This window comes from Crocodylus siamensis, chromosome 4, assembly GCF_052110815.1.
Source record: "Crocodylus siamensis isolate JL-2025a chromosome 4, ASM5211081v1, whole genome shotgun sequence".
Lineage (NCBI taxonomy): Eukaryota > Metazoa > Chordata > Crocodylia > Crocodylidae > Crocodylus > Crocodylus siamensis.
Window position 1 is genome coordinate 244,984,312 of NC_143398.1, and position 25,560 is coordinate 245,009,871.

The 25,560-nt window shown below is 48.0% G+C and overlaps 1 protein-coding gene across 1 annotated transcript in view; it reads right to left on the reverse strand.

Annotated features, from left to right (window-relative positions):
- Positions 1-5,999: 5,999 nt before the first annotated feature.
- ERCC3 (ERCC excision repair 3, TFIIH core complex helicase subunit) overlaps positions 6,000-25,560 on the reverse strand; it is a 40,512-nt gene continuing 20,951 nt past the window's right edge. The window contains exons 10-15 of the mRNA XM_090046078.1: positions 23,367-23,569; positions 19,460-19,556; positions 19,152-19,269; positions 14,164-14,282; positions 7,737-7,889; positions 6,000-6,843 (exon numbers count right to left, since the gene is read on the reverse strand). Of these exons, the coding sequence (XP_089902204.1) occupies positions 6,709-6,843; positions 7,737-7,889; positions 14,164-14,282; positions 19,152-19,269; positions 19,460-19,556; positions 23,367-23,569 (825 nt within the window). The 3' untranslated portion in view covers positions 6,000-6,708. The remainder of the gene's footprint in view (positions 6,844-7,736; positions 7,890-14,163; positions 14,283-19,151; positions 19,270-19,459; positions 19,557-23,366; positions 23,570-25,560) is intronic.

A 25,560-nucleotide genomic window follows, 5' to 3' on the forward strand; every position in this document is an offset into this window, starting at 1 on the left:
CAAATTGGGCTTGTTGGGTGATGTCCTCAAGACTGATGACGCCTCAGGTCCAGACATATAGGTATGTGGAATACTTGTGAAACACGTAATACAACTTGTGTTCACATCTTTGCTTCAGAAGTGCTCCAGGCCCCACAAACCACTGATGGGAACACCAGCACTTCAATATAAAAACTTTGTTGTTCCAGTAAGAATCTAAGCCCATATTTAACCTTTTCTTCCCAAAAGAACTCCTGTTCCGTAGCCAGTAAAGCTCCCCTGTGCCTGGCACTATCTGAACTAGTGGCTGCAGGGAAACATTATGCTGTAGGTTGTTCCTAGAGAGCCTACAAAATCTCAGAAAGAAGCCAATATCAAATATTGTTGGACTTACAACATTAGAGGGTTCTTGGGCTAGGGTTTTTTGGACATACACCTTGCTGGGGTTATTTGACCCCAGCAGTCTATCCTGCCCGGAGCAGAGGGGCTGGACCCGATGATCTCACAAAGTCCCTTCCAGCCCAAAACTTCTCTGAACCTGTGAACATTTCTCAGCAGGTTGTTTACTACCTTTGTTTTGTCAGGGAGATTTTCAGGCTAATGAAAACAAATCCATCATTGAATCAAACTCACTCCCCTTTCATAGGAAAATAGTGCTGGAACGAACATCACAAAGTCATCTAGTCCAGCCCCTGCTCGAGGTAGGATCACCCCGACAAAAACCATCTCAGACAACTGTCAGCCCAACCTGCTCTTGAAAATGTCCAGAGATGGAGAGATCACAACTTCTCTAGGTAGCCTGTTTCAATGTTTGACCACCCTCAAAGTTGGGAAGTTCCTCCTAATGACTGACCTAGATTTCCTCTGCTGCAGCTTGAAACCATTGCTCCTAGTCCTGTCCCCTATGGCCAGAGAGAAAAGTGCATCTCCATCCTCTCTACGATCTCCCCTCAGGTATTTGAAGACTGTTATCAAATCCCCCTCAGTCTTCTCTTCTCCAGACTAAATAACCCTAGCTCTTTTAGCCTTTCCTCATAAGTCATGCTCCCCAGGCCCCTAGTTATTTTTGTTGTTCTCTGCTGGACTTTTTCCAATCTGTCCATCAGCAGCAGCAGCAGCAACCCCTCGTGGTTGACAAGGATCACTCCCACGAGTCAAGTAAAGGGTTGTAGATAAGTCCGTTGATGGCTAAGGTTAAAGGGAGGGTTGAACCACAAATTTCTCAGTCTTGTTTCCTTTCCTTCCATTTCTGTCATTTTTCTTCCTCCAGGGCAAGACAGTTTTCCTTAAAGTAGGAAAGGCGTTGCCCCGGGCTAGTTTCTCCCAATTTGGAATGCCAATGCCACACTTTTTTAATGCTCACCTTGAGGGTGTCCTGGAAGCATTTCCTCTGGCCCCTGCATGTCCGTTGTCTTTGACTGAGTTGGGAGTAGAGCAGCTGTTGAGGTAAATCTACATCAGGCCTGTGCACACAGTGCCCGGTCCAATGCAGCAGATGTTGAATAATCAGTGCTTCCATACTGGTGGTGTTATGATCAGTGAGGACACCTAAAGGCAAGCGTGTCTTCTCTTCCAGGTTGGCTGATCCCGTACGGCGAGCTTTAAACTAGCCTCACCAGGGGAGGGGGCAGCAGGAAGACGAGGAGACGCCACCCGAGCAAGACAGGTGACAAATGCTAGGAGTGTTAAGGTAAGGAATGGGGGCCCAGACCGTCTCCCTAATCGGGGGGTGGCACACACAGTCTTGCAAGGCCTTAAATGCCTATATACCAATGCTCGCAGTATGGGGAATAAACAAGAGGAACTCGCCCTCAGAATAGCTAGTTCAAACCCTGATATCATAGGGCTAACAGAAACGTGGCGGGATTCGTCCCATGACTGGGCAGTTAGCATTAGGGGCAATAGACTTTACAGGTGGGATAGAGAAGGAAGGAAAGGCGGTGGTGGGCGCTCTATGTCGAGGAGCACTACACATCCTCTGCCAGTAGAATGGGGTCAGACGAAGAGCAGGCTGAAGTCCTCTGGGTCAACATACAAGGGGGCCATGGGGAGAGGGATCCAACTGTGGGGGTCTACTACAGACCCCCCAACCCAGGGGAGGAGCTGGACCGGGAATTTTTGGGCCAGCTTGCAGAGGCACTTAAGGCAAGGGATGTAGTTGTCATAGGTGATTTTAATTACCCAGACATCTGCTGGGAGGAACAGTCAGCCAGGACGGACCGTTCCAGGAGGTTCCTGGCTGAGATACAGGACCTCCACTTAATCCAGGAGGTGCACAGTCCCACCAGAGGAAATGCCCTGTTGGACCTGCTCCTGGCCACAGGTGATGACCTGGTCAGGGGCCTCCAGATTCTTGACCACCTGGGCGATAGCGATCATCGCTTGCTGGAATTCACCATCCAGAGCAGGGTGTCAAGGGCCTGCAGCAAGACGATAGCCCTAGACTTTAGGAGGACCAACTTCAACAAGTTGAGGAGACTAGTGGGAGGGGCGCTGGGGTCCTTGAGGGCAGGGGAACTCAGTGTCCAGGACAAGTGGTCATTCCTTAAGGAAACAATACTCAGGGCCCAAGGGGTGACCATCCCAACAAGAAGCAAGGGGGGGCAGGAGTACCCGAAAGCCCCCCTGACTCACCCAGGGTGTCACGGAATGCCTGATTGCCAAAAAGGCGGCATACATCCGGTGGAAGGGGGGAGCTATCTCCAAAGAGGAGTATACCTCCTCTGCTCGGGCCTGCAGGGAGGCTGTCAGGAAAGCTAAGGCAGACATAGAGCTAGGACTAGCGTCCAAGATCAAGGATAATAAAAAGTCCTTTTTCAAATATATAGGGAGGATGAAGAAGGCACCGGGAAATGTGGGGCCCCTGCAGGATCCTCTGGACAATCTGGTGGTTGTGCCAGAGGAGAAAGTGGACCTCTTTAACCAATTCTTCACCTCCATTTCCTTGTGCAGGGACCGGAACTTCCCCGCTGTGATGCCAGAGGGACTCGAGGGGAACACCTCCAGACCTCAGGTTGGGGAGGACTGGGTTAGAGAGCTTCTAGAGGGGCTGGACATGTTGAGGGAGCTAGCTGGGGTTATTGCAAGGCCCTTGGCAGAGCTTTACGAGCACTCATGGTGCTCGGGCCAGGTGCCGGATGATTGGAAGATAGCCAACGTGGTCCCCATCTTCAAATAAGGGAAGAGAGAGGACCCGGGCAACTATAGGCCCGTCAGTCTTACCTCAATGCTAGGGAAACTCTTTCAGAAGATCCTCAAGGAGCACATCTGTGATGGGCCGGCTTCAGGGATGATGCTCAAGGGCAACCAGCACAGTGTCATTAGGGACAGGGCATGTCAGACCAACCTGATTGCCTTTTATGATCAGGTCACAAAGGCAATGGATGCAGGTGTGGCCATGGACGTAGTCTTTCTGGACTTCAGCAAGGCCTATGACATCGTCTCCCACTGCATCTGCATTAAAAAACTAGGCGACTGTGGCACTGATGCCTACACAGTCAGATGGATTGCAGATTGGCTCAAGGGTCGCACTCAGAAGGTGGTGGTGGACGGGTCATATTCGACCTGGGGGGAAGTGGGCAGCGGAGTCCCCCAGGGCTCGGTCCTTGGGCCTGCGCTGTTCAATTTCTTCATCAGCGATTTGGATGATGGGGTGAAAAGCAACCTGTTTAAATTCGCTTATGATACCAAAATTTGGGGTGAGCACGCTAGTAGGGAGGGAAAGACTGCAGCAAGATCTGGGATAGGTTGCAGGGGTGGGCTGACATAAACAAGATGCGTTTCAACACTGACAAGTGCAGGGTGCTGCACGTGAGCAGTAGTAACCAGCAGCACACTTATAAGACGGGAAACTCCCTTCTTGAGAGCATGGAGGCAGAAAGGGATCTTGGAGTCATCATTGACTCCAAGATGAACATGGGCCGACAATGCGAGGTCACGGTTGGCAGGGCTAACCACACCTTGTCCTGCATCCACAGCTGCATCTCAAGTAGAGCCAGGGAGGTGATCCTCCCCCTCTGTGCAATGCTGGTCAGGCCACAGCTGGAGTACTGCATCCAGTTCTGGGCGCCGCACTTCAGGAGGGATGTGGACAGCATGGAGAGGGTCCAGAGGAGGCCACTCACATGATCCAGGGACTACAGGGCAGACCCTACAATGAAAGACTGCAGGACCTAAACCTGTTCAGCCTTCACAAGAGAAGGCTGAGGGGGGACCTGGTGACCGTCTATAAACTCACTAGGGGGGACCAGAAGGGTTTGGGAGAGACACTGTTTCCCCTAGCGTTCCCCACCCCATAACAAGGAATAACGGCCACAAGTTGTTGGAGAGTAGGTTTGGATTAGACATCCGCAAGAACTACTTCACAGTTAGGGCGGCTAGGAGCTGGAACCAACGTCCAAGGGAAGTGGTGCTGGCTCCTACCCTGGGGATCTTTAAGAAGAGGCTTGATGCCTACCTGGCTGGAGTCATTTGAGTCCAGTTTTTCTCCCAAGCAGGCCGGGGGTCGGACTTGAAGATCTACAAGGTCCCTTCGACCCGACTTCTATGATTCCATGACACTGGCATTTCATAGATTTCATAGACATCAGGGCTGGAAGGGACCTCGAGAGATCATCAAGTCCAGCCCCCTGCCCAAAGGAATTTGTGAGATGATCTTCCCACTTTATGGGATGGAGTTCAACGCAGACAACTGCAAGGTGCTGCATCTAGGGAGAAGGAACCAGCAACACACTGATAGGCTGGGGAACACCCTTCTCAACAACACGGTGGCAGAAAGAGATCTTGGGAGTCATTGTTGACTCCAGGATGGATATGAGCTGCCAATGCGAGGAAGTGGTCAGTAAGGCTACCCGCACCTCGTTGTGCATCTACAGATGCATCACAAGCAGGTCCAGGGAGGTGATCCTCCGCCTCTATGCGGCACTGGTCAGGCTGCAGTTGGAGTACTGCATCCAGTTCTGGGTGCTGCACTTCAGGAGGGTCCAGAGGAGGCCACTCCCATGGTCAAGGGGCAGCGGGGCAGGCCCTACAGGGAGAGGCTGAAGGGCCTGAATCTATTCAGCCTCAAGAGAAGGCTGAGGGGGGACCTAGTGGCCGTTTACAAGCTCACCAGGGGGGACCAGCAGGAATTGGGGGAGGCTCTGTTCGCCTGGGCACCACCCGAGGTTACTAGGAATAACGACCACAAATTGATTGAGAGCAGGTTCAGGCTTGATATCAGGAGACATTATTGTACGTTTAGGGCTGCCAGGCTCTGGAATGGGCTCCCAAGGGAGGTGGTGCTCTCCCCTACCTTGGGGGTCTTCAAGAGGAGGCTGGATAGATACTGGCTGGGGTGATTTGATCCCAGTGCTTGTTCCTGCCCAGGGCAGGGGGTCGGACTTGATCTGTTCAGGTCCCTTCCGACCCTAGAAAATATGAAACTATGACCCTGGCCCTGCCCTCCAGTGTCTGCGACTCCACCCAAATTTGTGATCTGCAAATCTACTAAACGTACACTCAATCCCATCATCCAAATCGGTGGTGCTCATGGCTGGCCTGCAGAGCTATGTCATTTGGCCCATGGGGGCCCCCTGAGGTCCAGACATTGGCAGCAGGGAAGCAGCAATTAACACTGCCACCACTTCCTCACCTCCAAATGTCTGGACCTGGGAGAAGAGCCCTACAGGATGGATAATGTGGCCCTGTTATGCTGCCGCGATAGCCAAGTCTGGGCACGCAGGCTGTCCCCACGTGGGATCCTGCCTCTGGACTAACCCAGTGCTACTCGTCCAGCCCACAGGGCCAGACAGTTGGGCACCACCCGTCCAAATGATTAACAAAGCTATTAAATAACAACAGCAGATCTATTTGACAGTGCTGCCGGTAATCAAGTATATCTGCATTTAAAAGCAGGGCACTCAAATCAGCTAATGTTCAAACGGTAAGTTTTGCTGAAGTACTAATGTTCTAGCATAACTTACCAAGACCAAACAGAAGGTTACTATGGTTTTCTTGCACCATCAATACAAGGAAACACATTTTAAGGGAACATCTTTTATTTCAACCCCGTCTCATCATTAGTAGTAACACCAAAAAAAATCCAACATGCCAAACAGATTGTGGATTAACTTTTTAAAAACACTTTCTCACATTTATTCCAGTGAAGAAGCCCTCTTCAGATTCTCTCTCTTGAATCACTGATTAGGGCATTCCCTACCAATTTGTAACTTACTGAAGCTAGGTTAAGTTACAAGTGTAAAATTACTCTGCTTCCTATGCCAAAATATGATATATAAAATGCTTTTGTCAGAACCTCCAGTTCAGGGAATGACTTTTATTTAGGCATTTTAAACTTCAATATTCTAGTTGAACAAGCATAGTAAGGTGACAAATAAAATTTCAGATACTGATACAAACGTCATATACAAAAGAGATCCATTTTGCAGAATTTGCTTAAGTGGTCTCTAAATTCAACTGATAAAAATAGAAGTTTCATTTATCACCCTGGAAATATCAGACAGGTATAACCAGGATTTAGTCCTTTCACATCTTTTGCTGTGGGTAAAATTAATCCGTTCATCCTTTCGGCCTCGCCCATTAGCATGGACAGCTTGCTAACTATACACGTATCTACACAGCCGCACATTAAAAGAGTCCTTTAACAACCTAGAACTATTTAAACTCCATATTTCTAGATATGGAAATAAAATAGCTCTGTAGTTTAACTAAATGCCTCTGTATTTCACATCACTTCCTGAAACGTTTGAAAAGTGGGTGGATATGCTTATTGGAGGCCGCCTTGCTCCGTGAGGAGTGGTATTCCATATAAACCGTGTCGTCTGCTCCAGACATGGAACTCATTGTGCCTGCACGCCGGGACACCTACAAGAAAGGGGGGAGAAAAAAATCACAGTTCCTGAGTAACTATATGCATCACCCCCACAACTGCCACCAGACGTCGGAGTAGCTAGATGCGATGTAGTGTGGGGACTGCACCAATTTTAATCTCAAGGCTCTGGACACACCCAGGTATCTTGATCACTGGCATAACTCAAGCTAATCCCGTCTTCACTGCTGTACCAGTGCACCCCTCAACCACAGAAACTCTTTACACATGCATCAAATATACACCTCTACTTGCTTAAGTATAACTAAAACGATGGATCTGAAGACCTCTCAATGGATTCAGAATTCACAGGGCATTCCAGCATATCATTGTTCAATCAATCTTTAATTACGAACGTGGTGTCCTTTTAACTCGGGACTTAGCAATGCCTTTCAATTTGCTATTTGGGGCAAATTATTTTATATTCAATGTTAAAAAAAATCCTGAAACTTCTCAAGAACATATGGAGGTGGTTCTCTTGATCATCCTAGATAATTGGCCCTCTGAAGTCGAACATTTACAATGTGATGATTTCCAAGAACAACAATGCACTTGGGTAGAATGTGTACTTTATAAAACAGTTTGCTTTGGTGAGAATTTAACACCCAGCAAAATCCATATCTGCCATCTGTCTCCAAGAGTGCAGAAATAACAAAGTTTGAATTTCCTCATGTGTCTCATTTCTCTACACTGCTTTACAGCTACCAGAGTTAGGACCTTGCTAGCCGTGAAGATTAAATGGAAGTAAGGGCATGTTTCCAACAATCTGCCTGTGCAACTGGCAGGGAACTGTGACACTGCTGCGATGCAGAATTAAGATGAGAGGGGCAGCCTGACATGGTGGTGTTTGTTGTCACCGGTGTAGGGACATGACAACCTTTCTGCTTACCTGAGATGACTTGGAGCCATACTCCCCAGCTACCACCTCTTCCTCAGCATCCAGGTCAGATGCTTGCAGGACTTTCTGGAGAAGCTGCTGCTGCTCTTCTTTGGATGAAAACGAAAGGTCTTCTTCTTCCATGCCTGCAAGCTTTGTGATCACCTGCGGGACAGAATGAAGCAGAGGATGCAATTTCTCCCCTTCTGGTTGAATTAAAAAAAAAAGGTATAATCCAAGCCAAAGAATATCAATCATGCTTCTGTGTGAGCGTTGATAGCATACCAGCAGTCCTAACAGCGTTGATTTACTGCTAGTAAAAATACAGGTCATACAAAATGAAAGATATAGTCCATCTGATCTGCCACATTCATGTAAAGTCAAGTCTTACCAAGGCAAGAGGCAGAAGCGTAAGCCAATAGCTAAGGACTGAGAGAATGCCTCATTTGGCCCAATGCTTTATGTGCCAGTATGACCAGATAAGTGTCATTTACCCCAGTTACACATTCAGACCAGTGGAATTTAAGATCATGCTTTCATCCTTTGGAGTTACCCGTTTATCCCTGTTCTGTTAGTTTTCATCATTATTTCCAATTTTCCTGGGACGTGACCCAACCTGTCATTGTAGTGAGAATTTCAACATACACCCTCCCACCTTGATTAGGAATAGTAAAGGCAAACCACTTAATTAAGTTCTAAGGATCTTGATTCACTTTATACACAGGACGATGCTTGTAAGACCCAAATGGTCTCTCCCATTCTTACGTCTCTATACATTTACTGCCCAGCACATGAATATAATCGAGCACAATCGAGTCTTTTTCCAGGCATTTTAATACTTCATTAGAACAGATGCAGATGCTAAATTGCCACTCTCACCCCAAATCCTCCTCTTTAGAAGAGCTGAATCAGAAGCAAAGTGATACAAAACCAAACCACAGCGCAGGTTAACAGATTAAAAACTGGTCAATACATTTCAAAGTGTAAATGAAGAACCATTATCCAGCAAGCGTGTTTCTGGTGGTGTCTCTTTTTAACATTTTAATCACTAACTTGAATAAAAGTCATCACTGATAACATCTGCAGATAACCAGGTAAGGGGTAAAGAAGAAGACAGGTCACTGCCACAGCTGACTCGGATCAGCTGGCAAATTGGCTGCAGGCAAACAAGGTGTTTTTTTAGTGCTTAGAAGTCAAGGTAGGTAATCAGCTGAATAGGAGCTCTCATGGTGTTGCTGTGCCCAAGAGGTTTAATGCAATTTTGGGATGTATAAAGAGTGGGATTTGAAATAGTAACCTCCATTTCACATCGGCGTGGAGTACCACATCCAGTTCAGATGTCTGTGCTTCAGAAAAGATATCGAGTGACTGACAGTTGAACTGACTGATTGATGGACTGAACTGTCCCCTGGAGTGTCTCACAGTACAAGGCATGTTTTCCAATCCTTTAATTATTCTCATGGCTCCTCTCCAAACCATCAAGTGATCAACCTGTTCGCCTTATGGAGGAATACCACCGAATCAGTGTGAGCACCTCTTTCTGCAATGCGATGCACCAGGAGGGTGTGCTGCGAGAACATGGAGTTCACTGAGCCTTCTTGAAGCACGGAGGCAGAAAGGGATCTGGGAGTCATGACTGACTCCAAGATGAACATGGGCCGACAATGCGAGGTCACGGTGGGCAGGGCTAACCACACCTTGTGCATCCACAGATGCATCTCGAGCAGGTCCAAGGAGGTGATCCTCCCTCTCTATGCGGCACTGGTCAGGCCTCAGCTGGAGTCCTGCGTCCAGTTCTGGGTGCCCCACTTAAGGAGGGATGTGGACAACACGGAGAGGGTCCAGCAGAGGGCCACTCGCATGATCAGGGGGCAGCAGGGCAGGTCCTATGAGAGACTGCGGGACCTGGACCTGGTCAGCCTCCACAAGAAAAGGCCGCGGGGGGACCTGGTGACTGTCTATAAACTCACTAGGAGGGACCAGAGAGACCTTGTTTAACCGAGCGCCCCCCGCATAACAAGGAATAACGGCCACAAGTTGTTGGAGAGGAGGTTTAGATTAGACATCCATAAGAACTACTTCACGGTCAGGGCAGACAGGAGCTGGAACCAGCTTCCAAGGGAAGTGGTGCTGGCTCCTACCTTGGGGGTCTTTAAGAAGAGGCTGGATGCCTACCTGGCTGGAGTCATTTGAGCCCAGTTTTTTCTCCTGCCCAGGCAGGAGGTCGGACTTGAAGATCTACAAGGTCCCTTCCGACCCGACTTCTATGATTGTATGATTCTATGAGCCTTGTGGCTGATGTAAAGGCAGTCAAGATGGCCATCTCAAATGTATTTAGTTAGTCTATAAGGTGCATCTCTGCCCTGCCTTCCACCCAGCTTCAGACGAACACAGCTCTCTGATGATGCTCAGCCAGAATTCTCTCTGCTGCTATGGAGCTATCAGGATCAACGTGGGTGCACATTACCCTGAGAGGGGAGGAAGGAGTCAGTGGAAATGCAGACAGATTAGTACAAACTGAGGATCCTGAGCTCAGGCCTCTTCTAGAACAAGGCCTGGGCACTTATCTTTGGTGCCAAGCAGTCTATAATAACAGGATTTTCCAAGGAGAAAATACTGATTGCTGAAGAACTCTGTCTTCACTTGCCAAATCACTGCAGTCTCCTGGGAGAGGAACGCCACTGGTGCTATCCCGTGCAGCTGATACCATGCCCACGAATGGACTGCCTCAAGCAAGCCAGGGTGATCATAAATGAGCAGCTATACCTGTGGAGGGGTCAGGTGTCATGTAAGAACTTTACCAGGCAGATTCTCACAACAGGTAGGAAGACAGTACAAACTAGTCTGATCCTTTAATTGTTGAGCTGTTGTCCATGAAACAAATATCTTCTTGGAGCCATCTGTACCCAGGGCCTGTTCTGGGGGCCTGACTGCCAATTCAGCAATGACAGGATGGAGCTGGAACAGGTGTTCGTGTGCCTGGTCATCTGATGTCTCACAGGGTGATACAGTTTCATTAGCCAGCCTCATAATAAACCTAAAAAGTCTACCTAGTGGTGTTGTGGGCACATGACAATGTGATTATAAGTATGAGACAGGTCTGATTCTGGATAACAGAACCAACATCAGCGACTAAGTCAACGAAGCAAGATCCAAGCTGGGGAAATACAATTTTGCTGATCTGGAGTTCAAGGAACTTCTGGCCTCTACTGTCTTGTGGGTTGAGACCATTAGGCCCAGTTGTCCAATAGGAGCAGTAAGACATTCAGGCTGGGGTGACTTCTTGACCGAACTGGTCTTACAGCAGTATTTCAGTCCAGTTTTGGGCCGTCCACTACAGAAAGGATGCGGAAAAATTGGAGAGAGTCCAATGGAGGGCAACAGAAATGGTTCAGGGACTGGGGCACCGGACTTGTGAGGAGAGGCCCAGGGAACTGGGCTGATTTAGTCTGGAGAAGAGAAGACTGAGGGGGATTGAATAGCAGCCTCCACCTCCCCGCAGGGGGGTTGCAAAGAGGATGGACCTGGACTGATCTCAGTGGGGGCAGACGACAGGACAAGGAGCAATGGGCTCAGGATGCAGCAAGGGAAGCTGAGGTTGGATATTAGGAAAAACTCTCTCACGAGGATGGCGGTGAAGCACTGGAACAGGCTCCCCGGAGAGGTGGTGCAGTCTCCATCCTTGGAGGTGTTTAAGTCCTGACTAAACAAAACCTCGGCTGGGATGATGTAGTTGGGGCTGGTCATGCCTGGAGCAGGGGGTTGGAGTACAGGTGACCTCCTGAGGTCCCTTCCCACCCTAATGTTCTGTTATTTGTCTAAACCAATGCCTCTCAACCTTTCTGGACTCAAGAAACCCCTCAATGGACTTGAGGCACCTTCTACAACTGCTGTGAGTTCAATGGCACACAATTTCATAAACTAATTTCTAAATTACAATGCTTGTCTCCTTGCAAAGGGGCAGGGAACGACCTAGGCAGGGACAACCCTGAGTATCTGTGTATCTCTTAACACCTCACTTATCTTACACCTCGTGGCACCCTTCCAAGGATCTGGCGGCACTCCAGTGTGCTGTGGCACCCTGGTTGAGCATCACTAGTCTAGACAGAAGTGCGACAACAGTGAGGTATTCAGGGAAGACTCTCAGTGCTGTGGGGTGACTAAACAGAAGCAACAACCACTGGCCTTGGCTGCACTGTAAATCTCAAACCATCTGGGGCCAAAAAGAACAGTGTGGAGGTATGAACCACGGAGGAGGCTGCAAACCAAGTGAGCTGGAGAGAAGGAATGATGGGCACTGCTAGCATTTCTGTCCAAAATCCAAGCAGGCTTATGGATTTGTTCAGTCTTCACAGGTCCAGGATAGGATGAGACACCTGCCCCTTTTTCTCTGGAATATCAGGAGCAGGAGGGAGAGAACAGGAGCTGAAGCCTCTTCTCCTGGACTCTGGCAGCACCTGCTCTATGGCTCCTAGGTGAAGCAGGGATGCCACTTTGAAAAGGCTGCTGCTGAGAGTAGCTTGATATCTTCTACCTTGCTTGTCTTTAGGGCACAGATGTTAATGCCCCACAAAGGAAGTGCTGCTTTGAGAGCTGCCATCATCACAAGCACCAAGTCCGTGGTTCACAACGTTGTTTGGACTTGAGGCACCCCTGGCCAGACACGAGCCCCCCTTGGAAAGTGCCAGCTCTTAGTTTTCACTCTTTTTTTGACTACAGAAAAGTAACAGAGCAGATTTTCTGTTGCAAGAACTCAGGAAGACCAAACTCTGGATTTCTATTTGAAATCTTGGGGCTTATCCTGTGAACCATGTATCCACACCTAAAAGTGGTAACACTGCCATGGCACCCTGGTTGAGAATCATGGCACTAAATAAAGAAATCTGCACACCTACAAGGCCACACTTCTATTGTACTGTGCACCTCCTGGGAATACAAGAAGCATGAAGCTACTGGAAACAACCACAATGGCTATGGATGTAAGCTGCCGTGTCCGATGCATCCACTACTCAACCGTTATGCACGCCTACCACAGCATGAATGTGAACAAATACTTGAACACTGATATAACCCAGCCGGCTCTGGGTAGCAACGGTGAGGCTTCCGACTAGTCTTATAAGAGTCAGAATGTATATTTTCAAATCTTTTAAAGAAGTATTTGATTTGTAGAAGAGAGGAAATGCCATGCTAAGGGCAAGAGCTGAAAACAAAGAGAACAAAAGTGCCTAGCACTGAAATAGTCATTTTAGCCACAGCCTCAAACATACATGTTCGAGCTACGGTTCACTTGGCAGACCTTCTTGGCAATGCCAAGAAGAACTGATAAGGGAAGGAAACTATCACAAGGGGTGACCACCAGGATCTGGGGGAACGTTTGTTCACCAGAGCGCCCCAAGGGATGACGAGGTCGAGCGGTCACAAACTCCTGCGAGACCGTTTCAGGCTGGACATAAGGAAGAATTTCTTTACTGTCCGAGCCCCCGAGGTCTGGAACAGTCTGCCAGCGGAGGTGGTTCAAGCGCCTACACTGAACACCTTCAAGAGCAAATTGGATCCTTATCTTGCTGGGATCCTATGACCCCAGCTGACTTCCTGCCCCTGGAGCAGGGGGCTGGACTCGATGATCTTCCGAGGTCCCTTCCAGCCCAAATGTCTATGAAATCTATGAAGTACAAAAAAAAAACCCCAGCAACTTTCCTTTTAACAGGCAAGAAGAAGGAGAAGCAGGGGTGCTCAGCCCCTGGCCGTGGAGCCATGTTGGCCAGTCTACAAGACCCCCCCCCATGGAACCAAAAATGTGGTTACTGCTCTACTGCCAAATTTCCACTGCCAGCTCTGCTGGCTAGACTGCATGGCCCTGCACCCTAGACAGGTGCACAAGGGGCCAAGTGGAGGCAGCGCGGAGCTCAAGCAGACCAACAGACCAGCCCCACAGCACTTGTTCAGCTTGTAGGGACAAAAGGTTGAGCACTGCCAGTGTAAAGCATTCACAGGACACTGATACGTACCCTGTCACACACAGCAACGAGGAGGACAACCCACTGAGGACACCAAGCAAAGTGTTTTACTTGAGTCTCCATTCTCCCACTTGCCTCATTGCTGTTTGCAGACACCCACTTTCAAGACACCTACGGCCAGGTCACGGCCACCCCATTTATATGGGATCAAACTTCCATGTAATTGTACTTCCTCTGCCCCTCTCCCCAGCTGCTGGCAGTCAAAATGCTGCATCCACAAAGGCTGTAAAATACTGCTCCAACCCATCCTCAAGCTCAATAAAATACAGTGTTGTTATGGCAACAGCTGTTGTTGCCAAGTGCCAATTGACAACAATTGCACACTTGACTATTTTCAAAAAGTATTTCATCTGTTCAAATTCCCAGCCTCGATGATCTGACCAGCACACGTTAGCTGTGCTCCTCTTAAAGGTGAATATTACCTTGAAACTGTACCCTTGATCCACCAGAAATCTTTGTCGCTTGGTCGAATAAGCCATTTCCTGAGTGTCTTGCGATACCAGAGAATAAAAGAAGGCATTGTATTCCTCTGCCACGGTCCCTAGGAGACAAGAGACAGCGGATGATTAGTTGGCTTGAGATTAGGACACTGAACCAAGGATAAAAAAAGACTGCACCCAGAGCAGGTGTATGGCTCTCATTTTAACCCAATCACTTTTCTGAATACGCTTTAAAGATCAGCGGCGTGTATGCCTGAAGGTAATATGAGAAGTTGTTAAGTGCAGACACACGTGCATGGAAAGTCTTACTGCCTGCTGCTGGTATCTGCAATGGCAGCAGCCAACGGGAGATGCTCTGCAGGATCTAACTCCGCTGCACGGGTGTTATGTGCGCAGCTTGTTGCCATATTACATGTACCAAACAGGGTGAAAACAAAATGAGATGAACATCGCGTGGGTGCTGGCAGAACACAGTCAAGCCAATACAGAGGGAGAGTCTTAGGGCCTCTCTATACTTGCAGGTAAAGGCCTGATGAGATCTAATCCATGATCTACACCATCAGGCCTCCTACCACACCACACGCACAGGGGCAGGAAGCACGACTGTGGGGTCACGCATTAGATTCCACTGCACCTTACTGACAGTGCAGGGGGAGCTTGATCCAACCTCCACCAGCACTGGCAAGAAGCACGTTAAATAAATGTGGAAATTAAAGCCAGACAGCAACCAGCTATGAAGTTCGCACACATTCTGGAGGTCTAACTTTATAGCTGGTTGGACCCTTTTATGGCATGATGGGTACCCTGCACATGTAGCTGGTCTTAAATGTGCAACAGCTGCAATGTGTGCGTGTGTGTGTGGAGGGAGGGGGGTCCCTTACTAACTGAATTGGAGACATCTGCTCAAACGTGGCACAGAAGCACGGTCTACTGAAAATGCAGAATCGTGTATGCTATACGTATCTGTACGTGGGCAACAGGCTTCATGGAGCAAAGGGAATAAAGCAGCATCTCCAGAATCTACGGTACCACCCCAAGTTTCACTACCAGTGACAAGGGCACGTGCCTTCCAGGTGGACTTTCAAGCCCACACTGCATTGCATGAACCCTATGCTATGGGATCCACAAACTGAACACGAGGTACTTTGCATGTGCTCTCTCAAACCAGCCAGCAAGATCTAGGAAACCAAGTTTAATTTTCAAAAGTAGCATGGGTGCTTTTAAAAGCACTGCCATTTAAAGAGAGAAGCATTTAGGGTAACACTACAATATCATTTTTATGCTAGGATCTGGGGTTCAATTGGTAAAGAAAAACCACAAGTTCCCTCCAATTCTTTACATACAGCTAACTGTAGTCCATTAAATTGAACTGCATTTGCTCCTACACAAATCTTCACTAATAGATGTGGCATCCTTTATTAGTAATAAATACATACTTTCAATGCAACATCAGCAACCAACCCACATGCTACGTGCTGAAAAAAGAACTATTTCTCCCCACTAGGCAAAGTCGGGGGAGGGTGGGGGGGTGGAATAAGCTTTGCTGCTGTTCCAGAAAAAGCAAGAAAACCAGGCTCTGCAGACCAGGGTGGGGAATTCAGTGTGACAAGGGTCCTCCAAGGAAATAAATGCCTTGCCAGCAGTTCCCTCAGTATTTCAGGGGGGCTCCAGCTCAAACGTCTCCATGGGCTTGACCTCACCAGACAGGCACAGAGAAAAATGCTTCCTCAAGAAACCTCAGTCCCAAATGACTTCGGGCTTTGCAAGCTAAAACCAGCACCTCGACTTGCTCCTGGAAGCTCACTGCAAACCAGGCTAATCCCCAGACACTGATCTGACGTGCTCCCAATGTGCAATTCGACTCCCCCAAAAGACCTTGGCATTCAGCTCTTGCTCTAGCTTCTCAATGGCCCAAAAGATGTTTCCTCCCACTGCCCCCGTGCATTACAGCAGTCCCTACTTGTGAGGTGAAAAAGGCAGAAATAACTTTGGAAGTCAACTGTGGGCAAAAAAGATCATGTTTCTCATGTGAGGAGAAAAGTGAAAGAAAGACTCATCACTACAGCTGCTACCTGGCCATCTAGGAGCAGTCCAAGGTGCCCCCTCATAGGCACTCTCCCAAGAGATGCCAGCCACGGGCCACTGAAATTCTTCCAGTTGCTTTCTCTGTCTACTGCAGTGTGTTGGCATCACGTCACAGCCAGTTAAACTCTCATCCAAACCCCAAGCTCATGTAGGAACAATGGTACCCTACGGAGAGACCCCTTGGAGCAAAGGTTGCTGGCCTCCATCCACTTCTCAGGTTCTCTTCAGACAGTAGGAGAAGCGTTCAAGATCTACAAGCAAGTCAAGGCTTATCAAAAGCACCCTAGAGCCTTGAGAGGCAGCACGTGCCGAGTCTTCGTCCGCGGCTAAGAAATCACCGACTAGTTCTACGTGTGCCCTTTCTGCTCCGGGCAATAGCACAGCGCAGTCCAAGGAAAACTCAGTAATCAAGAACTGTCAGAGCTGCCTCGAGACAGCCTTCACCATGACCCTCCCCAGGCTGCCCGTACTTCAAGCTGGTGTCTTGAACTCGTCGTGCCTCACCACAGTTTATGAACGACTGACCCCATATGGAAATCCCAATTCCAACCAAGGATGGACATACCCCCGTGGCTGGCCTCCAATTCTCAGCCTGAAGCAGAGAAAGCCCAGCGTTCCTCCCTCAACAACCTCCATGTGAGACACCAGCAGGAATCCCAAGAAAGCAAAAACAATATCTGTCTGCAAAGTAACGTGAAATCCTTTACCAGCGTTACTCAAGCTGGACAGCAACTGTGGGGATTAACCACATTGCCAAGTCCTCCAGGCAGGTCTTCTGTGAGGGAGAAGAAACTTTTGCTCGCTTCTACAAGAGCAGCAACGTACAGCTTTAACACAAGCATGAATGCCGCGGATGCACCTCCTTCTACCTTGTGGTATGAAATTTAAACTATGGTGAGCTGCAAAGGCAAGATGGGTGGAGCTGGCATTTAAGAGTCAGGGATCACCTAAGCCCATCACCGATTAGATGCCTTCTAATTAGTTAGGAAAATGGGAGTCCTCCACTGCAGCCAAAAGCATAGACTCTTTTTTTACCTCACATGCGTATGAAAACAGAATGGTCTTTCACAACAGAAAACAATGTTAATACCCCAAATTAAGTTTGATGTTTCAGGCAATTCTAAATGTTAAGCACTGAATTACTTAGAGATTTGCCATTCAGAAGTTTCTAGGCTCCAAATCCAGAGCTCAAAGAATGACAGTTTCAAACATTAGGATTATGCTGTTCCAAAATCAATTTGACAATGTATCCTTATAAGCCTTGCAAATAAGCTGATCCCATTTCTCAAGCTGAAAGTCATGCTGGTGGTAGGTACCAGCCTCTCCTTCACACCTCCTGAGAAGAAAGGAGGAGATCTGGAAAACCAAGTTCTGGTTCAGGCGTTTGGAGTTTCTTTCTCCCGCCACCAGTGATACGGGCCTAGTGGCCCTCCTGCTAGCTCCGTCTGAAACCAAATGCTCAGGGGCCAGTTCAGTACCAAAGACTGTACTAGCTTCCAGCCACCAAGTCCTCCCCCACCTGAACACAGCGATAAGAAGCCAGAGGGACATCAAGATAACAAGACCATTACAACATGCTCCAAGGAGGAGGTAAAAAGAACAACAGAGTCCCCACCCCCACATGTGGAAGCACATAGGTGGGAAAGCCCTTAAGCCAGGAGGGAGGGAAAGCAAAGGAAAGGTTTTATTAAAGAGACTGCTGGGAAGAGAATCCTACACGTGGTCTCACTCGGCATTAAAGGAAGCACAGATTCACTTTCTCAAGTTGTGGTGGTGCCGTCCCATGCCCTCTGCTGCGCACTACCCAACCTACGAGTGCTATATAATCCCAGCTCCACATCTAGGCAAATCTTTGGCCTCTGCAGATGTTACCAACAAGATCGCTGGCTGGCTAAGTTTGACAGGAGTTTGTTACGGTGGACACCTCACCTTTAGACACTGCAAAAAGCCCCATCTTCTTGTCTCCCAAAGTTCACCAACCCCAATATAGATCATTTAAGTAACTCACTAGCAACGGCTCTCTGTGGGGAAAAGTGTTAGGTACCAGAAACTGGACTGGTAAATTTATTTTAAGCTATAATATATACACCATAGACCCCAGCATGCAGTGGGGGAGGAGTTGGGCTCTCCATTTATCACCATTGAGACTGAGGAGGGGCAAAAGGACCTTGGGTCACCCTGTACTAGGTGCTGTACAAAGAACAGCAGTCCCTGCTCCGAACAGCTTACAATCTAAACTGGTGCCAGGGAGCTACACAGCAGAAACGAGGAGAGGGCAGTTCATCGGTCCCCACTGTACCGCAACATGCCGGAGGAAACAAACCGGCCCTTTAACAGAGATCTTCCTGGAACCGAATGTGACTGCATCACGTGTCTGGGGCTGTGGCATCAATACTCTGGACCTGGACCTGGGCCCACAATGGGCAGGGGCATCCTCGAAGCCATTCACTTGAATATGCTCTTGAAGAAAAGGCAAAAGAAGCAGGAGAAAGGGCAAAGCAGGGACGTGGGGTGATGGCACTCCAGCAGGGACACTGAAATAGGGCTGAAGGAGAGAAAAGAAGGGAAGTGGAACAAAAATATGAAGGGGGAAGACTCACTTCTTGGCCATGGTAAAGGAAAAAAGAAGAAATCTATGAGAGGAGGGTACGTAGTGGGAAACACAGGCAGGAGGGAAGACAAGATGGCTCCTTAATGCGACAGATTTAGGATGCCTTGTGACTTACACACATGGGACTGGCCTGACTTGGCCAATGTCAACACAACAGCAGTTTGCCATATGGCGCAAGTGGAAACCATATGCGGCACCAACGTTTCAGGGTTCAGTTTAAATGATTAAGAGTTCCTGGTCCCAAGGCCCAGAGCCCAAGAACAACCTCATTTACCTTTTTTGGCTCTCAGCACTCGTCCCAATCTTTGAGCCTCCTGTCTTCGAGACCCCCCATGGGACGAAATCTGAATCAGAACATTGGCTTCTGGCAGGTCAAAGGATGTGTCACCTACCTACAATACAGAAGCAGCCTCTGAGCAATAAGCTATTTTCCCACAGTAACAAACGAAGGCTTAATGAACAACAAACCTGGTGAGGTGCAATAAAAGTACATCAAAAATAAGAGAGCACGTGTAACTTACTGTTTCTTTAAAATACAGTCTCTTTCAAGGTGATGCTGTCACACTGAATGCCTTCATTTACCTTGGAAATAAAGATGGTGTTGATTTTTGGGTTATGCTTGAAGTTCTGCAGGATTTGCATCCTTTCCCCTTGCGCAGTGGGACCATATATATAAGGTCTGAAAGGAGAGAACAGGTAATCAGAGGCAAGGTAATCAGAGCAAGACTTCTCACAGCTGTTTGTTCCTAGGAGCTCAGAGACTCTGGACAGGAGGCATGAGACTAACTCTGCGTACATCCGTACCAGAGAAGTGCACGATTTGCTTAATTACATAATGCCATCCCAAATGCCCTGCTCACGCTGGAACAACACTGGTTAAGGGTATAAACTGCACAGCGTCTTTCCATCACGTCATCTAGTTCAGAACTACCCGTACTTTAACTGCACCAGAAACAGCGAAGGGGAAGCAGCTGTCACAGAACTGTTATTAAAAGCCGTGAAACAATGGGAGCTAGCCCGCTGCTGCACTGTTACACCACACGAACGGGATCGTGTACTTCCCAAGCATGGTCTGCATTACATTTGGATAACTGATGCACCATGGAAGTGCACAGCTTTTCTTCAACCCACAGACTATGCAATAAAAGAGCACAACATATACAAATGCTACCTTTTTGAGGTCAATATAAAAATGGAAGTAGATCTAACACGGCTTTGCTAACCCTTTCACCTCTTGACAGTAACCCTGCCCAACAGGAGGCTGACCCGCCACCTGGAGCAACCTGATCTGCCAGAGGCAGATGTCTTTCCATTCTCTGCAGAAATAATTCCTGACAGTTGCAAATGGTGCTCATTTGATGCACGCCGATGGCACTGCAGATCAATGGACTGAATATATCTGCTAAGCCTACATGAAAGATGGGAGGCAGCTGTTTAAATACAAAGGCAGGGCTTTTTTGTTCCACAAATCCATTGAGTCAGCACATGGACAGCTGTGTCCCTCTTGGTTTTTCCTGGTTGAATCCTTAAGAATCTGAGTTTCCCTTCTAATGAAAGCCGCAGTGCCTCAAGATGGATGTTGGAAATTCTTGTCTCCAATTACCTCTGGAGATCAGGTGGTGCGACCAGCTTGACATCCACAGTGCCTTATGGACGTAAGCGGCAGTTTGGCCTTCCCCAGCAGAGCAGCAGCCAGACTTCCCTAGCAGGCCTGGCCAGTGCACACTCAAAGGCTGACAGAAGTGGGAAGTGCCTTTGGTCTCAAGGTGAGAGCAGCAAAGGCTACCTTCTTCACATTGAAAGGACAAACGATAGAGGAAAGAAATGAGATGCTCCAATTCTTTGTGCTTGTAGATGTGGATTGCCCTTCTCTTTCAGGCTTCCAAACTACCTTGCATGACTGTGTTCATGCTCCCTTTTATTAACCACCCCCACCCCCCAAACAAACAAACAAACAAACCAACCCTGAGCTGAGTTTGAGGGCTGGCATATATCCCAGCAAGAACAAGAACCCAATGCACAGCCTGACAGTCTTCTGCATCTTGCCATCTGACTCCCTGGTGAGGGCTTTCTAAATGCCTCCTCAAGAGCAAGCTTCAGCTTATTTCTGCGTCACCAAGCAGACCAACTCTCTTCTAATCCAATTCTTCTACTTATCGTATTTTATTAACAATCTTCTCTTTGGCTGTGACTAACAATGAAACGGCCAACAGCACCCAACTCGTTTAAACAGTCAACTGGTTAGCGGCACTCTGTAACTGTGTCGGAGCCAACAGTGTATGGGGTCCCTTACTTTAAGCTTTCATTTATCATTTTATTTTACAATACAAAAATGATGCTTTCTTTAATCCAAACTTTACACAAAACATCTCACTGCTAAGCTAGAATTAAAGCACGTGTACCTTGCACATCTATAAAGAACTGCTTCCCAAGACCACAGAGCTGGTCAAACATTTGCCCATTTTTCCTTTGATTGAACCCGTTAAATGAAAAATCAAGGATGCTCTTCCTCCCCTGGCCATACCTCACTTGGGATTATAGTGATGAACTAATGAGCAACAGGGCACTCCGTATCCAGGACACAACACAAAATGCTGAATTACAACCAAAAGTCACAGCACGGCATCTCCCCACTCCTGGGGAAATACCAAGCCTCAAGGATGCTTTTACACTCAACACACATCTCAAACCCATAAGGCCCAGAAAGGCCTGACTGAGATGTGACAACTTGTAGACGTAATGATGATCCCATGATCATATGATGCCTCCCAAGAAGAGGCATCATATGATCTAGAAGAGGGGTGCTCAATCCCCAGCATGCAGACCAGATCTGACCCGTGGAGTCATGTCATCTGGCCCACACGAGGACAGAAATGTGGCAGCGAGAGCAGTGACAATTAACACTGCCACCACACCAATGCCAAATTTCCAAGCTCTATGCGGCTGGATCCATCCCAGGGCCTGTGCACTGGATCACACACAGACTGGATAGGGCCGGTGGACCAACCTGGCACCGCTGATCCAGCCTGGGGGGCGAACAGGTTGGGAAGCATGGATCTAGAACGGCCTGGGTGACAGGCCAACTGCTAGGACAGCAGGATTAGAGCTATTCTGAGAAAAGGGCTCTAACCAAAGAGGAGAATCCTTCAAGACTGCAATGCTTCTCTCGTGGTGCTGACAGCTGCATGACCACGGGATCCTCTCCAAATCTGAGGAGTGCTATGCGGAGGAAGAAGTCACTTGAAACGCAGCCAAACAAAGACACAGTAGTTCTGCCATAAATCTTCTCTTACACCAGTTACCACGCATCTTCCCAGTCTATCATTGTACAAGCTGCTATTTAGCAGACAACCACCCAGCTTTTCCTACCCGACGTTTTATTAATTATTTTCTATGGAACACTGCACAGCATTAATAGCATTCCAGAAGCATCATCTCTGTCCAGCTAATCTCTGTCCAGCCGGGTTTAAGGATAATGATGAAAGACCACGAGTTCTGAATCTGGAAATCTTCCAGCATTGTTAGCCCTGCTTATTATTTGAAATCACAATGAGCAGGAGTATTCAAATGCCAGTCAAAACTCATGACAAATTTTGGAAAGGGATAAGGAGAAAGTTTGTTTTTTGGGCCAGAAATGCTACTGGAAACTCCTTGGACAACAGAGGCTTGGAAAGTCAAGTGCTCTCTCTGCACCACTTCTAACAGCAAAGGAGAACCCAATGGCTCCAGTCTGGGGTTGTGACAAATGAGCTGGCTTCCCTGAATCCACTCCTGGAGAAGGACTGTACACAAGGAAGAGACCAAGAACTCTCCTCGACTGTCCCCTCTCCAATCCTGCAAGAACGCTGATGCTGTGTAGCGAAGTTCAGATGGGCTTGCTCTTTGCTTCTGTACTTGGACCACATGCAAAGAGCCCTTCCAAGGCAGCACAGAAGCTCACGGGTCTCTCGCCGAATGGTGCTACCATTTTGTTTGTCAGCCATATCCCGTTAGTGCCTGGAAACCCCAGCATACCAGGCATGGATGGCACAGACTATGTGAGAAGCCTCCCCTCTGTGCCCCTCAAAGTGAAACATCTCAGTTTAAGATGAGTCTGCCACAGGACCTGAGCGGGGGAGGAAAGCAGGGAAGGTGCTGAGAGCCCCGAAGATCCTATGGGCCAAGTGCTCCTCATTCATACGGGGGAGAGATTACAGTACGCAACAGTCACAGAGTTCACCGTCCAAATAACCCTGCCTTTAGCCACTTCTCTTGATCCCCAAACCATTTCTTTGCGACTACTACTATGAAGTCTCCACACAAGTTTAGGATTCCTCTATGGCAGGCACTGAACACACAGCTCACCTTAGAATAATGCCACCTACAGCAACACGCACTGAAGTTCACCTAAAAAGCCTGCTGCCATTTCCTATTCGCTTTTCTTGGACAAATGCTGGAAGTGAAATTTGTGAAATGTGCTCCCAGGAAGGAACAATTCATTATCACTTACTTCCCCAGCCTGATTGCATATTCCTTCAGGGCAAACACGTTGTCAGCAAACACGATGATCTTGTCATTCCTTCGCTCGTGAAACTTAATCAGGAACTGGCACGCCCTGAATTTGTTTGGGTTCATGGTGTAGAGCAGTATCCGCTTCTTTGTTTTGATGGCGACGTATTCTCTGTAGAACTCGGGAGACATGGGGCACCAAACCTAGACGTTTGGGGGGAAAGAACCAAAACAAATGAATACGTGCAAAACTACAAAAAAGTCTCGGTTTTTCTTTTTAAACTTTAACGGTTAGATTTGAGAGACAAATATGGTCATGCGTCCCGACTTCTGCGTAACAGGCCACAGTTTCACCTACTGAAGCCTGCCGCGAGCCCAAGCATTTCCTTTAGGAATCCACTGCGGGCCTAACAAGTCGTGTTCGGAGGGTCTCCCCAACCACTGCTACAGCACTGGGTAATGTCTTGAGTTCCAGGGTCAGCTGAAAGACATGTCGTTTTTCACACTGTAGACAAAAGCAAATAGCCAATCTCCTTTGTCACAAGCCCATACCCTTTGTGAGGTGTTACTGAGGAAAGCTGCTGCCCTTCTGAATGTGTTAGTCTCTAAGGTGCCACCCTGCCCCATCTTCTGCCTGACTTCATACTAAACACAGCTACCCACCTCTCTCTAGTCTGTATTATTACAGATCATCAACAGATTTTGAGGACCTTGCCTCAAATGTAGTGGTCCTACCTCAATGCTAAACCAGACTAGAAACTCATAGTCTTCTGCTCCACTCAGCAGTGCCGCATGAAAGTGTTAACCACACTAGCAAATGAAAACTTGGTTAGTAAGTCCTGTCAGTTAAGGAAGTTTAAAAACAAACCTGCTCAGTCATGAAGAGCACCAGTAACTAAGCCCAACGTCTGCATCATGGGATGGAAGATGTGGCTAAAAAAAAGTTCTCTTAGCCTTTTCCTGGGCGCAACTTAACAGGCAGGCCACAGTAACTGGGGAAGAAGCTTGCTGTCTCACCAGCCTGGAGGAACGATGAGGTAAGTATGAAGTAGACTATTGCTCCTGCCCACCCCTTGCATGAAAGGTAAACTTTCTCGTTCCTGTGAATATTCCCAGGAGGAAAAGGGAGGATGAGAATAAAAAAATATTTGAAGACAGAAGATTTCAAGAGCGCAACAAAGGATTTGCTGCCATCGAGCACATCAGCTTCTGTTCGCACACTGACTGAAGTGTCTAAAACGGCCAGAGCTGAGCGCTCATCCCCATTAATCTCAGCAATTCAGAGGTTTGCAAATGTGCCTTCAAGGCCTGACCTTTCTATGGCAGTGGGGAGCAATCCTCTGAAAACAGTTACTGGAAATAGTTATCAGCTGGCAGAAACCCCTAATGAGCACTCACCCTGAACATGCTGCAGCCACTAACATAATTTTACATTCTGCTCCTCACCGTGTTGTAGGCGGAAAGGGAGCACCTGGACGAATGCTAGCACTGCCCTCTATTGTTACCACAAGGTAAGTCGGAAGTCAGGAACAGCCCCGCGGCACCGTCAGCCCAGAGCAGACTGTGCCAGGTGTGAAATGACACCCCACCTCTGCACAGCGGGAGGAGGAAAACCAGACTGGTGCACAGGGAAAATGCAAGCCTGGTCTAGGCACAGAAACTTGCCCGTTCCCACTGTTAACGTCTTGTCTTTCTTAGAATACAGATCCTAAATTAACACCCCCCAGAAGTCCCACACATTAAAGAACATGAATTTGCACAAAGTCGCACAGCACGCCTGGAGAGGTCACACTACGGTACGGGTCTTTGCCCAAGGCAAGTCGGGAATGACCAGGCAGGATACAGAGCAAGTAAACTCTGCTCCTGAAACCAAATTACCTGCTCATGGCTGAAGAGACATTGCCAGCTCGATTCATTGTCACTTGATGGGCTATCTAATTGTTCATCTATCTAGAATGGCCATGAAACGGTCATTCTTTTTTTCAAAAGACCTGTCACTTTCTAGCATTTTATTTTTGCAAGGGGGAAAAAATGACTTATGCCAGGGAAAATGCAGACAACTGAGAACTAATTGTGTGTGTTTTCAGGCCTCTTGGTCAGCTTTATTGTAATCTTGTAGCTAAGCAGATACAAGAAGAGTCTGGCCAACCGTGTTTTAATGGAACAGCTCCAGTAGACAGGATAGGGACATGTGT